We start from the raw sequence: 13,743 nt of genomic DNA, 5'->3' as shown, positions 1-13,743 counted from the left end.
TAAATTTAGGTCAAAAATTTTAAAATTTATAAAATCAAAACATTTGAAAAGTTGATATCAATTGTTAGAGAGATATCATTTGCATTAAAACCAATTTTGACCAAAATTCCTTATGATGAACTAAAAATTCTAAAAATTATTAAAACTTTAAAATGTTCATCATAAAACCTTTTTAACATACATGAGATTAAAACAATAATGTATAATTATTTAAAAACAAAACTCATGCATGCTTAAAATCAAATGAGCAACCAAATAACTAAAATAAAAAGCATTAAGCTTAGAGGTTACCCATTCCTTTTTCATGTGTGGCTAGAGCATCTTTAATATCATCATTTTCATCAACATTGCTTCCACACACCTACAAGAGACATTTAAGTAGATTTTGATATCCAAATTACTTTGGATCCTTGAACGTTAGTTTCAATGCCTCTTGTTTCTTTCGGAACCCATACTTATCTAATTTTAAAACGTTTTCCTTTCTTCAAAGGACAAGTATGTTCCTTATGACCATTATAATGACAATGTGAGCATATTGTCATTATTGAACTAAATGAATTATTTAAAATGATTTGTTTTTCTTTTGTTAAGCATTCAAGCTTAACTTTTAAATCAAGATTTTCTTTTTCAAAACTTTCAATTTTTATTTTTGAAAGCTCTAAATCCTTTTTCAAAATTTCATTTTGGCTTTCAAAATCTATTTTTGTTTTCAAAAGAAAATCGTTTTCGATTTTAAAATTTGAAATTATTTTCTTATATTTGGAGTTCATGGTCTCAAACTCTAAATATAACCTATTAAAAGCATCTTGTAACTCATCAAACGTATATGAATTAAATTCATTTGAGTTATAAGATACCACGGGCTCTTCACGAGCCATTAGAGACACCACATTTGTTGGTTATTCTTTCTTGTTTCCATGAATTTCCTCAAGCTTATTCCAAAGCTCTTTGGCACTTGAACATAAAGAAAACCCTTCATAGATTTCATGACCAAATGCACAAAACAGCATGTGCATGGCCTTGGCATTAAGTTGAGCTTTCTTCCGTTCTTTATCACTCCTCCTCTTCTTCTCCTTCTTCTTTGGAGAAGAGTATCCGTTCTTGATTATCCCCCATGCATCACGATCATTGGATTGGATGAATACCTTCATTAATTTCTTCCAATGATGATAGTTGACTCCATTGAAGTATGGAGGTTTGTCGGTTGGTAGGGAGTCTTCCATGTGGAACGAGCCGGAGGTGGAAGCCATCTTCTCGGTTGTGTCGGGAATTGGTAGAGCTTCTTCTAGGATCATCTCAAGGTGGTTAAACCTTCTTAATGAGTTAGGCTCTGATGCCAATTGTTAGGATTTTAGGAAGCTCGAATCAACAACCGGAACGGTTTATAAAGAGGGGTCGGAATGGTTTTGTGTTTAGGGAGTAAGGAGATTGAAAGATAGAGAATTGCACAGCGATTTATAGTGGTTCAAATTTCTCAACCAAAGTCTATGTCCACTACCTTAGCTCCCCACTAAGGATTTTCCAACAAATTCACTAATTTGTTCTTTCTTTTGAGGATAAAGAGTAACCTTACAAACTCCCTAGTTTTTCCGGGCTAAACTAGAACATTTCCCTAGCTTTTACACGGGATAAGCTAGAACATTTCCCCTTTACAAAAGGATAAGAAATGTAAACAAGAAAACCTCTCTAAGGTAGGTGTTTACAAGATTAAGCTCATAAGAACAAAATATTTACAAGAGAAAGATGAAATAAGATTGAAAAACTCTTCTCTTGTGTTTGATTGCTTGGATAGTTGTTCTCTTGCATCTTCAAGTGTCCTTAGGTTGTATTTATAACTTGGAATGTGTTTGAAGTTGTATATAGCCGTTGGGGATGTTTTGGAGCCGTTTGGAGATGAGAAACAATTAATAAAACAGTTTGGAGCGTGGGGGGAATCGGTACCCCCTCATGGGGAATTAGTTCCCTAAGTGCAATCTGTTTTTGACCGTTAGATAGGGGGGAATCGGTACCCCTTGGGGGGAATCTGTACCCCTTTGGCAATCTGATTTTTCTTGAAACCCTTTTAAAAGAAAATATTTTTGGCTCGATTAAGGCTCGAAATACTTTGTAAAATTGTTTTAAAATAGTTTAAGTATAAAACACAATTTTACACTTTAGTAAGGATTAAAATGAACTTTGAAAGACTTGGAGTAATATTTTGATATTCGAATAATTACATCTAATATAGTTAGAAAATCTTTTGTAAAATCTTAAAATTCATTTAACTTAATTTGTTATATCGAAACATCAAAATGTTTTCAACACCTTCCAATTATGTATTGGCACGTGTCATGTTTTAATTGGATAATTAAATTTATTTAATTGAATTAAAATAGTGAATAAATTGATAGGATATGTAAATATTAAGGACCAAATATAGAATTATGCCAATTTTATTAACGGACATGTCATCACCTTCGTTAAAAATTAATGGCCGGTGGCTTGATTGAAACATTTAAATAGTTGGGTGGTCTGATTGATTCAATTGAAACATCGGCAGTCAAATTGATTTTTGACCATAGTTTAATGATCTCCCGTGTAGTTTACCCTTAATTTTACACTATACATCTGGGTTCATTAGAATAAAATAAAAAGAGAATATACTTAAACAAGTTATATGTGTATTTAGAAGTGAGTATTCCAATAAAAAATAAATTGAGTTAGTTAAGTTGATTAATCATGTTTTACCATTTAAATTTTATTTTAAAAAGATTGAGTAAAGTCGAATTAAATATATCTATTTAAATTAAATTAAAACTTCATTGACAATCTGAATAAATTTCAAGTTGAAACACATAAGTTAGATAATATACATATATAATTATTTAAAAAAAACTTAATATGATAAATTAAGTTTAATAATTTACTTTGTTAATATGTAAACCAAAGAGTTATGTTGACTAAAAAATTGATCATTATAAAATTCAGGGCTAAAGGATCACTTTTGCCCCTATAGTAGATCTAATTTATCATTTTCATTCTTATCATATTTTCGCATCAATTTAACCCCCAAAGTTACTCAATTTCATCATTTTATACTCTACCCCTAATTTAAAACCCTAAATTATAAACCTAATTTAGGATTTAGGATTTAAAGTTTGTGGTTTAAAGGTTATAATACTAGGGTTTAGGGTTTATAATTAAGGTATGATATAAAATGATGCAATCGAACAAATTTGAAAGTTAAATTAATGCGAAAATAATAAATTAGACTATTACGAGAAGAAAATTACCCTTTTACCTAAAATTCAGTTATATGTAACTTATATGTATATCTTTATAAGTTTATATTTTTTATATAAATTTATGGATTATAATTTTTCCAAATGTTTAAAGATTTTTTAAATTGATTTTGTTTAGAAAGACCCATTTATTATTTTGTAAATTGACGGTAACCAAATGAATATATACACCAATTTATTAAGATGCTTTCATTTCTTAAATAATCTTGTAACTTTTTCATATGAAAAAACACCATATTTTTTCATAGGAAATCATTCAAATAAGTTATAGGAATATTAAAAAAAGTTATAGGACAATTCAAAGAAAGCGAATTGAAATTTTATTAAGATAAGGACTAATTATAAAATAGAGAAAATAACTTCAGTGACCGAAAATGCCTTATAATATACGATTTTAATCAACTTTTTTTGGATTTGTGAAAATGGCCAACAAATTCGCAACGCGAACTCCAATTTCGCAACTCAGTTTTGAAATTCGCAACGCAGAAGTCAAATTCGCAAAGAACGTTTATTTTCGCAACGCGAATTTTATTTTCGAATGCGAAACACAATATTAATTTCGCAACACAAATGTAAACAGTATAATCGCAACTCATAACCTAAAACCCTAAATCACAACTCAGTTTCATCTCCATCTCTCACTCTCTACGGCAACATCTGTCCCCATATCCGGCGACCCCCCTCTATCTCCATCTCTCAGAGCCACCCTTATAACCATTCACGACCACAAATGAAAAATCAACCACCGAGGGTTAGTTTTTTAATTATTTTTATTTTGAAATTTTTGTATTATTATTAGATTTTTCATATTTAAATTGATGATAAATTTACTGGTAATTTCAATATATAGATTAACCATTTAACTTAGATTACTTAGTAAATTCATTCGGTTGCTACCAATACTGCTAAATTGTTTAGTCTTTAACCCTGTGAAGTTAGTATTTGTCTTTTGGTTGAAGTAATGCAATTCATTCAAGTTTCAATTTGCAGAAGAATAGTTTTTAAAACTTAAATTCGCAACACGAAAATGAAATTCGCAACACGAAAATCGCAACGCGAAAATGAAAATCGCAACGCGATTTTAGTTTCGCGTTGCAATTTTCATTTTCGTGTTGCGGATTTAAGTTTCAAAAACTACTCTTCTTCTGCAAATTGAAACTTGAATGAATTGCATTACTTCAACCAAAAAACAAAGACATACTAACTTCACAGTGTTGCCAATTTAACTTTCAAGAATAAACTACTACTCTTTATGTTGTCCTTGAACCTGCATTAAACTTATATGTTGTCCATTTAAATGTTTATATAAGTGCTTACTTCTGGAATGTTATCTGATGCATTTTGTGAACTATGATAGAATAATGACTTGGGTGAATACAGTGCTAGTTTGAAATATATTTGGTTGTATTTTCCCTGTTTAATATCATGTCTATTTATAGTGTATAATTTATAGTTTTTGGTATATCTAACTTGGTATGTGTATTGTTTTTGTTAGGAATTTTTTTGCGGCTTCATTGACTTTAAGGAATAAATTAAGCCTAGCCAGTACAATTGCGTCGATACTTACACATGTAAAAAGAAATTTGTTTGAGAAAACTTGTTTCGGGCCATGGCTGAAAGTACAACATCCAAGTAGAGATGCTATGTTGACCCATTTGTTTCTTCAGACCATGACTAACGATCTACCCGAGAGGATACAACGTGGTGATGAAGAGATATGGTTTCATTTTCCACCAGCGTATACTTGTTTTGGGCGGGATGAGTTTTGCTTAATCACTGGTCTACGTTTCAGACGACACGATGAAGTAAGTAAGTAAACTAGTCATATCGCCCTCCCATCATGGTTATTTCGGGTTTTTCTTGAGCTAGCAAAGGCGAAACCCAGTTTACACGTCGATGATTTGAAAAGATTACTTCTTAAAGATGATTTTACTCGGATGGATAACCTTGATGTTATCCGAGTATGCCTTTTATTACTTTTGAATGTCGGCTTTTTAGGCTAAGAGGGTAGATAACCTATTTATGAAGATTTAATATTATTGGTAGAGGACCTAGATGCATGGAATGTGTTTCCGTGGGGTTCATATCTATGGAAAGCTACCTGGAAAAAGTTGTCGTCTGCCTTTGAGGACCGTCGTAGTTTGCGTGGCCATGGTTCCAAATACACTTTGGTAGGCTTTATTTGGGCCTTTAAGGTAAGAATTTCTATATAATGTTTCCAAAATTATAATTAATTATTTAACAATTACTAAAATTAATGTTTGTGTATTATATTGTTTGTAAATTTGGATATTTGAGGCTTTTTCTAGCATGCGGACATATGCCATCTAAAAGTCAAATGATATTCCTAGGGCTATTACCTGGAGGAGGATCCGGCTGTTTGATTGGGAATATTTACTATCATATACGATGATGAATGATGTAAGTTAACACAAATACTACGATATATAAACAAATTATTACTAGTAGATGTTTGACTTTGTTTGAGCTTTTATATTGTTTAGAGGCAAACTATCCATTACAGAGGCTGACACCCACAGAGGTTGTGCTTGCCACTGATTGGTGGAAAGCTAGTAAGAGTTTTTTATGGGACGGATGATGAGTACCCCCCACTTCGAGATCCATCACCTGATCGAACTGATTCTACAGCTCGACACCGAGAGCCATCACCTGATCGGGCCGATTATACACCTCCACACCGAGAGCCATCACCTATTCCATCACATCATCGAGCCTCTTCTCCACCATCACCTAATGATTGGCGACCGACAAAGATGCCACGATATTTATCTCCCCGTTCTCCACCTCCACGGGATGAGTTAGGGTAGTTACGTGATGAGGTCAGTGCTTTGCGTGAGGTTGATACTTTATGTGACGACAATGATGAATGGCGTGATGAGGTACGATCTTTACGTGGTGAGGTAGATGTTTTACGTGATGACAATGGTGCTCTACGTGGTGAGGTATCTACTTTACATGATGAGGTAGCCGCTCTACCTGAGATTATTTCATCGTTACAGAATGAGATTCATACTCTACGCAATGAGGTAAGTTTGTTTAATACTATACTAAAAATGCAAAAAACCTTTTTTTGGCATTATTTATTTATTTATTTATTTACTGATTTATGTATTAATTTATTTTTAGCGGCCTGATAAGGTAGATGTTTTACGTTGGGTTTTTCTTGCACGACGGGGTTCACGCATCAGACGTCATACACGTTCCATTACGTCTCCTTTCACCCCAATAGTTTTAAGAATGCTTAAGAAGAAGCCCAATTCACCTGTCATCGTTCAAGAGGCCCCTCCCATCGTTCAAGAGGCCTCTCTCATCGTTCAAGAGGCCTCTCCCACCGTTCAAGAGCCCGATTCACATGGCATACTATGTCGACATATTGATAAACCCCCTCTCGTGCCCGGTATGATGGATCAGAGTTGACTTTCATATCAGTTACCGGCCAGTACCATTCTTCAGCAGGAGAGGAGAACACTACCGGACATAATTATGAATAATACCCTTTGGGCTAAGATCGCAGTTGATTTTTATCTACATGAGCGGAGCCAGGGGTGCTACGCTGACTTATGCAAAATCGACGAAAATATGCATTTGTTGCTTGAGTGGTCTTGGTGGGGTGTTTTATTAGGGGTTGAAGAGAATGACTATTTCGAATAGGGGTAAGTCTTATATTCTTCTTATATTACATTTTGATTAATTTTTTAAAATTTATTAAATTCACTAATATATGTATTTTTTTATAAATCAACATATTGATGCATGGGTGCCACGTCTTCTGATTATAAGGAAATTGAAGAAAATAAAAAAGACGTGATGGACTATTATGCCTTCGTCTTTTCACGCAGCTCACTTGAAGGATCAGAGAGACTCTTCATATGCGTTGGGTAATGGAAAAGCTATCCTTTATCCTGCGTGGTGGGAGGTCGATAAGGTTAGTATTTATTTTTGCATATTTAAAGGTGTTCATAAATTTTATTTGATGTGCTCAATTGAATTATTATTTATGATTGCATGTCTTTATCCCTGTTATGGAACGTCATCATTGGCTTCTCGTCGAGCTTCAGTTCCCATCCTTGAAGATGATAATATATGACAACATGTTGAATTACATACCATTGTCTGATTTGATAGATATTATTTGTAGGGGATGGAGCGCTCATTTGGCTAAATACTTGGATGCGATTGATTATTGGACTAATTTAGGAAACAAGAAGCCAAATAAGTTAAAAGTTACAATGATGAGAGACGAGACAGTGCAACAACAAACGGCGGGAGCCAGAGGGGATTGTGATCCTCTTGTATACATGGGCTTGGAACGAATGACGACATGAGGTAAACAGTGTCTACCTCCCACAGATAGAGATAGAGGTGCAGTAGGGTTGTGGTTTCGGCATTTTATGGCTAGTGAGATATATGCTAGACATTGCATACCTGCATCCGCGTGCTGAAAGTGTGCATAAACAATCATTTGTTATTGGTAAGTTTGAGCAAGTGTTGTTAACATATATACTTTTTGTTTGTTTGAAAATGTTTGGTTAAGTACCTATAATTCAATAATTTGTTGTTTGTTGGTTTTAGATGTGTAGAAAATCTTATGACCATAACGTTTCTGTATGTTAATCCTGAAGTGAGCTGCGTGAAATTGAAGTATTTGGATGTAAACTCCCTATTGTTAGGAGCATTTGGATGTACTGTCTGGACTAATTGTATCAATGTGTTGTCAGGTGTAAATAAGATTTTTTTTGTTTAATTGATTTGTTGTTTAATTTCAATCCGCATTATGTTGATGGTAAAAAAGACATGTTGATTGTACACTTTCACGTTGCGAATTCAAGGAAAACACCTTCAAATAGATAACAGACAACAATCCGATAAGTGATAACAACTGAACAGATCATAACAATGTTCAAACTCAAGTTACTAATGCATGTCTAACTGAAAATGTATGCATTCACACATAAATTACACATAATACAACGTTTGCATTTAAAAATCACCTAAATTAATAAGTCCCAAAAGGTGAAGCCGGTTGTGATTGAGATTTTGATTTTGATTGCGATTTTGATTTCCTTTTGCTTGGCACCATATGAGCTTTGGATTTTGATGAGGATCCATATTTTGGTAGAGGAAAAGATAATTGTGATGGCACTGGTGATCCACATGTCAACCTTGTATGACCATTTTCCTTGCACTGACTACATGTCGATATCCTCTTCTCTTCACCCTTAGACGGTATATGATCATGATTTTTTAGTCGGTCAGGTAGCCTACTGTCCATGACTGATGACAAAACTGTTTGTAAGTCATCTAGTATGTCCCACTTAGAAGGATATGGAATAGGGTAGACAATCTCGACATAAGTCTGTCGATATACTTCTGTAGTGTAGCAATCCATAGCGTATATGCTTGAAAGATCTTGATTTAGATGAAGAGCAACTTTTATAACATGGCCACACAGATAACCAGATGTTTGCCATTTCATACAACTACACGTCTTTGCATTTAGATCGACAAGCCCATTTAAGTTATTATCCAAGACTTCAAACAAAGTGTTTGAACATGGTTTAACTCTCTATGACGTTGACTTCACAACACGTTTCATTATCTTTTTTTCAGTCCATGGTGTAACACGACGTTCCAATGTTCCTGTAATTTTAAATAAATAATACTTAGTAAAATATATTAAATTTGATAAGTTACGAATTTAAAGAAATAATACATGCATGGTTTCTTTTCTCGTAGTACCACTGTTGAATAGAGGCTCGAAAAAACTCTATTAACATAGTAATGGGTAATTTTCGTGAATGACGACTTAGAGCTTTGATTGATTCTGCATTATTAGATGTCATGAAACCATATCTTTCTCCAAGTTGATGTACTCTTGACCATATTTCAAACCCGACATCTTCTAGTGTTTGAGCACATTGAGGCAAAACACGTCTTAAACAATTTATATGCTTATTAAAATCCACTTCCCGATAAGCTTTTACAGCCTTCCAGTATGTTCATTTGTGATTTTTTATACCAGTAGACCTTGATTTTAGATTTCTGTACAAATGAACACCACAAAGTCCATGAAAAGCATCTGGGAAACACCTTCTAACAACGTTGTCAATTATGTTTGCCTTATCGGATATGATTGTCAGATTGCTAATAGTACCTATACAATCCCTAAGATGCCCCATAAACTATGTCCATGAATCAGAGGTTTCAGATTTGCCAACCCCGTAAGCTATTGGTAGTATCCCATTGTTAGCATCCATGGCTACCGCTAATAAGTTTACTCCAAGGTATCGACCTTTCAAATGTGCTCCATCAACTATAATAACTGGGCGCATGCAAGTAATAAACGAACGAATCTACAAAATAATAAACATAAGAAATACAATCATTTAAATGTGAAATGCATGTAACTAACAAAAATGAGTCAACAAATTTATATTGATTTACTAACCGCAGCACAAATGGCGATAAACAACAACTTAAAGTGTCCATCTCTATCTGTTTTGATATGAGTTACCGACCCAAGATTTTTCATCTTTAAATTATGACAATAAGCCGACAGTTAGGAAAACGATGCTTCTGGCGACCCCCTCAACAATTCCAAGGCATAACATTTGGCTCTCCAAGCTTGAGAATATGAGATACTAATCTTGAACCGAGCATCATGTCAGTCACAATTTCATGTCCCCGATATACCCTGCCATTCAAAAACATTAACTCAGCCAGAAAACCACCCAACACCTTTTTGTTTGCCTGTCTATGGTGAGGAAAAACTTAGGTTCTTGAACATGTATGTTTATCAATAAAAGTCCTAACTTGAAACATTTTGCAATCTTTTATCCTCTTTGCAATCATACGCCACGTATAGTTTTTGTCAATCATACACTTTGTTTCAAAACGATATTTGCTTGATTTGTTAACTTTTAGTTGATAGCCATCTTCCACACATTTCGTAGACAAAGCTATCTTCAAGTCTTCCTTTGAATCAAAACAATCATCTTTCTTGATATAAATAACTTTTTCTGTAACAATCAACTGCTATCTTTACCAACTCTTCTTCCGGTATCTGAAGTAATTCTGTCATATTCCAGTTATACTCCCATGGCATTTTCTTCTTCTTTTTTCTTCAGGGACTTCTTCTTCTTCTTTTTCTTCAGGGTTATATGAATTACAGAATGAATGTTCAACATGTTCATTCACAGTCGTAACTTCCTCCTCATTATCATCAACAACATCTTCCTCGGCAGCGGTTGTTTCATCATCAAAATTTGAGTATTGACCAATATCAAAATCATTACACGCAGGGTCTGTTTCTTCTTCTGAAACATCATCAAAATCCGAGTATTGACCAAAATCAAAGTCTGGGTATTGACCAAGATCAAATTTCGAATACTGACTAGTACTCACAATTTTTTATGTTGGCTCATCATCGTCTAACTGGTCAATACGAAAATCGGAATTTGGTGCTGAAAGTTGATTGGTATTTGGATTAGGGAAAGGTTGTGGGTTTTGAGATTGTGTTTGATATTGTGTTTGGTATTGGAAATGTGGTGAAACAAAATTTTCTTGGTGATGAAATTGTGGTGGAACCATTAAATTTTGAGGTTGATAACAACGTTGTACATTGTGAGCACCATAAACTGGTGTTGAAGAACTTATTTGATTACTACCCGCTACTGACCCAACTTCACTACTTCTAGGTTCAACAACATACAATGTAACATCATCTTCTTGCGAAACACTAATGTAAGCAATGAATCGTTCAACATCTTCATTGTCTGTTAACAAATAAACTTTACATTTTCTCTGATAAGATAGCCTAAATCCACTTAGAGGCTCTAAATTCAATTTCTTTGCAACACGTAACATTAGAGTTTCATAAGTTAACTTTTTTAATGAAAGTTTTAGTTGAAGATTCATGGGTAAAGGCATATATTGTAAAACACCATGAACATTCTCCCATGACCCTCCAAAACACAAATTTATCCAAACATGATCAACATTAGATGATTTCATTCTACAAATTGTAAATTAATTTACTAAACAAACGAGCTATAAACTAGATATCATCATTAACTTAGAGAAAAACATACCTTTATTAAGTTGATAGTTGATAATTTGGGAGAGAAATCATTGAAAATTATATAGAAATAAAATTATGTAAAAATAATTAGAGATGGGGAAGGATGTCGTTGGATATAGGAACGAATGTCTCCGGAGAGAGTAATAGATGGAGATGGAATGAGTTGCGATTTAGGGATTTAGGTTATGAGTTGCTGCTGCTGCGTAGTTTATATACCAAAAACATTTATGTTTCGAAAATAAAAGATGTTGCGAAATTAAAATTCGTGTTGCGAAAACAAAATTCGTGTTGCAATTTAGAAAATCTTGTTGCGAAAAAGAAATTCGTGTTGCGAGAAAGAAATTCGCTTTGCGATTGTAGAAACTAAGTTGCGAATTTGGAATCTGTGTTGCGAAATTGGAGTTCGCGTTGCAAATTTATTAGTCATTTTCGCAAATCTAAAAAAAGTTGGTTAAAATCGTATATTATAAGGCATTTTCGGTCACTGAAGTTATTTTCTCTATAAAATAAGTTTCAAATTATACCGTTTATTATGAATATGTATCTAAATTATTTTTTAAATGATCACTGTCTAGCATTACAAACTTACCACTAGGTGCCAAGACCATAAATAGTGTTAATTTCTTCTATTAAGCGATAAGTGCCACATTCTAGTAATTTTGAAATTTATTTTTTAAAATTATTAAAATTATTACTATATTTATAAAAAACCTAATTTCTCTTAAATTATAAAAATTCTAAAATCCCTAAAATCCTCAATTCTTAACCTGCTGCCACCTTGACCACGACCGTCAGCGTAGTCCTCGTCATTATTCTAGTCATATGTCGTCGTAATTATTATCGATTGGTCTTTAAATTTGATTGAGATCGTGATTTTCATAATAGAGTTTTCGAGGTATAAAATGTCGATCAGACATCAATCGATCGCGATTTCATAGGGTTTTGATCGGGTGAGGTCGGGTGGAGTTTCATCGATGAAAAAGGGAGATGGTCGATGTGAGTTTGAGGATTTAAATGAAGGTTTTCAAAGTTTTGAGACTATTTTGAGTTTTTTAAAATATAATTTTAATTTTTAAATTTAAATGAAAATTTTAAAATTATCAGAATATGACATGTGTCACTTAACGAAGAAAATTAGCAGCGTTTACGATCTGAACACCCAAAATACTAACGTTTGTAACGTTATACACCAAAATTATTCAAAAAAATAAATTAAACATTTATTTGTGAAAAGTGTTATAATTTGAGTTATTATTTTATAATTAAGTCTTAAGATAACAAAAATTTACATAACAACTCATATATACATAAATTAAAAACCATTTCCTCAAGCGCTTAGATTAACGGCTCTGATCGCCTACGGGACGCGAACCGTTTCATTCCACCTAGACTCACCGGCTCAGCAACCACTTCACTCTCCATAATTTTAGGCGGCAAACGAGACCCAATCTCCTCTTCCCCGCTGCAACTGCATGTGCTTCGCTCGTTTTCCGATTGGGTTTGGACCTAAAAATAGATCGGAAGCTTGATAATAAGCTGCTTCTTTTTCTTGTAGCTTCGACTCCGGCCGGTTTTTGGTCCTTCATTTTTAACCGGCGATTCCGGTCACACTTCGATCTCACTCTCCCCATACATGAAACCTTAGAAGAAGAAGGCTCAACAACCGGTCGGTTCGATTTAACAGAGCCGGACCGTTTGGGAAACAATCTAGTATTTTTAGTGTACTTCGTTTCAACGAAACAAGTTTTCTGCGGTTTAGGCAAGCCGACGATCGAGGTTTTGGAATTCCTCAAAGAAAAACGCTGAGAATCGGAGTTTGAGTTCGGATTAGGGTTGAGGTTCGTTGAGTTGGGGACCGATTTGCCTTTGTGCGACTCGTTCCGATCGTAAAAGGCGTTGCGATCAACCAGTCGAACTCGGCATCTTTGGAAAGCCAAAACGATTCCGCCGGGATTTCTTCTTCTGCTGGTTTCTCGGTGGACATTGCCGTTGCCGGTGGTGTCACTTTCGCCGGTTGCTAAAGTTTCACAGACGATTTTGCTGTCGTGAGAACCGTCGGCACAGGCGGAAACAAGGGTTTCTAAATTGCCCTGTATCATCGTATCGACGAAGTTAAAGAGAACACAAGGCGTTCGAATTAGGGATGGCAATTGGTCGGGTCGGGTCGGTTTTTTGGGCCACCCGACCCGACCCGAGAAGAAAGGGTTCTCCACCCGTGACCCGACCCGACCCGACAAAATTAATGTTTCACCCGACCCGACCCGAATATATGACTTAGAAACCCGACTCGAAATAATAAAAAAAAAATTAATTCAATGAAAACAGTGACTTAATTGAAAAAAATTATATATGGAGGGATAT

At 34.3% G+C, this 13,743-nt stretch overlaps 1 protein-coding gene across 1 annotated transcript; it reads right to left on the bottom strand.

Moving 5' to 3' along the window:
• Positions 1-12,717: 12,717 nt before the first annotated feature.
• Positions 12,718-13,481, bottom strand: LOC120200322. The gene is made up of 2 exons (XM_039201195.1): positions 13,005-13,481; positions 12,718-12,888 (listed from the first exon to the last, which is right to left on the bottom strand). The coding sequence occupies exons 1-2, from the start codon at positions 13,479-13,481 to the stop codon at positions 12,718-12,720; spliced, it is 648 nt and encodes a 215-aa protein (XP_039057126.1).
• Positions 13,482-13,743: the final 262 nt, after the last annotated feature.

Source organism: Hibiscus syriacus, unplaced genomic scaffold (genome assembly GCF_006381635.1).
Source record: "Hibiscus syriacus cultivar Baekdansim isolate YM2019G1 unplaced genomic scaffold, ASM638163v2 tig00005939_pilon, whole genome shotgun sequence".
Lineage (NCBI taxonomy): Eukaryota > Viridiplantae > Streptophyta > Magnoliopsida > Malvales > Malvaceae > Hibiscus > Hibiscus syriacus.
This window is presented reverse-complemented; position numbering and strand designations above follow the sequence as displayed.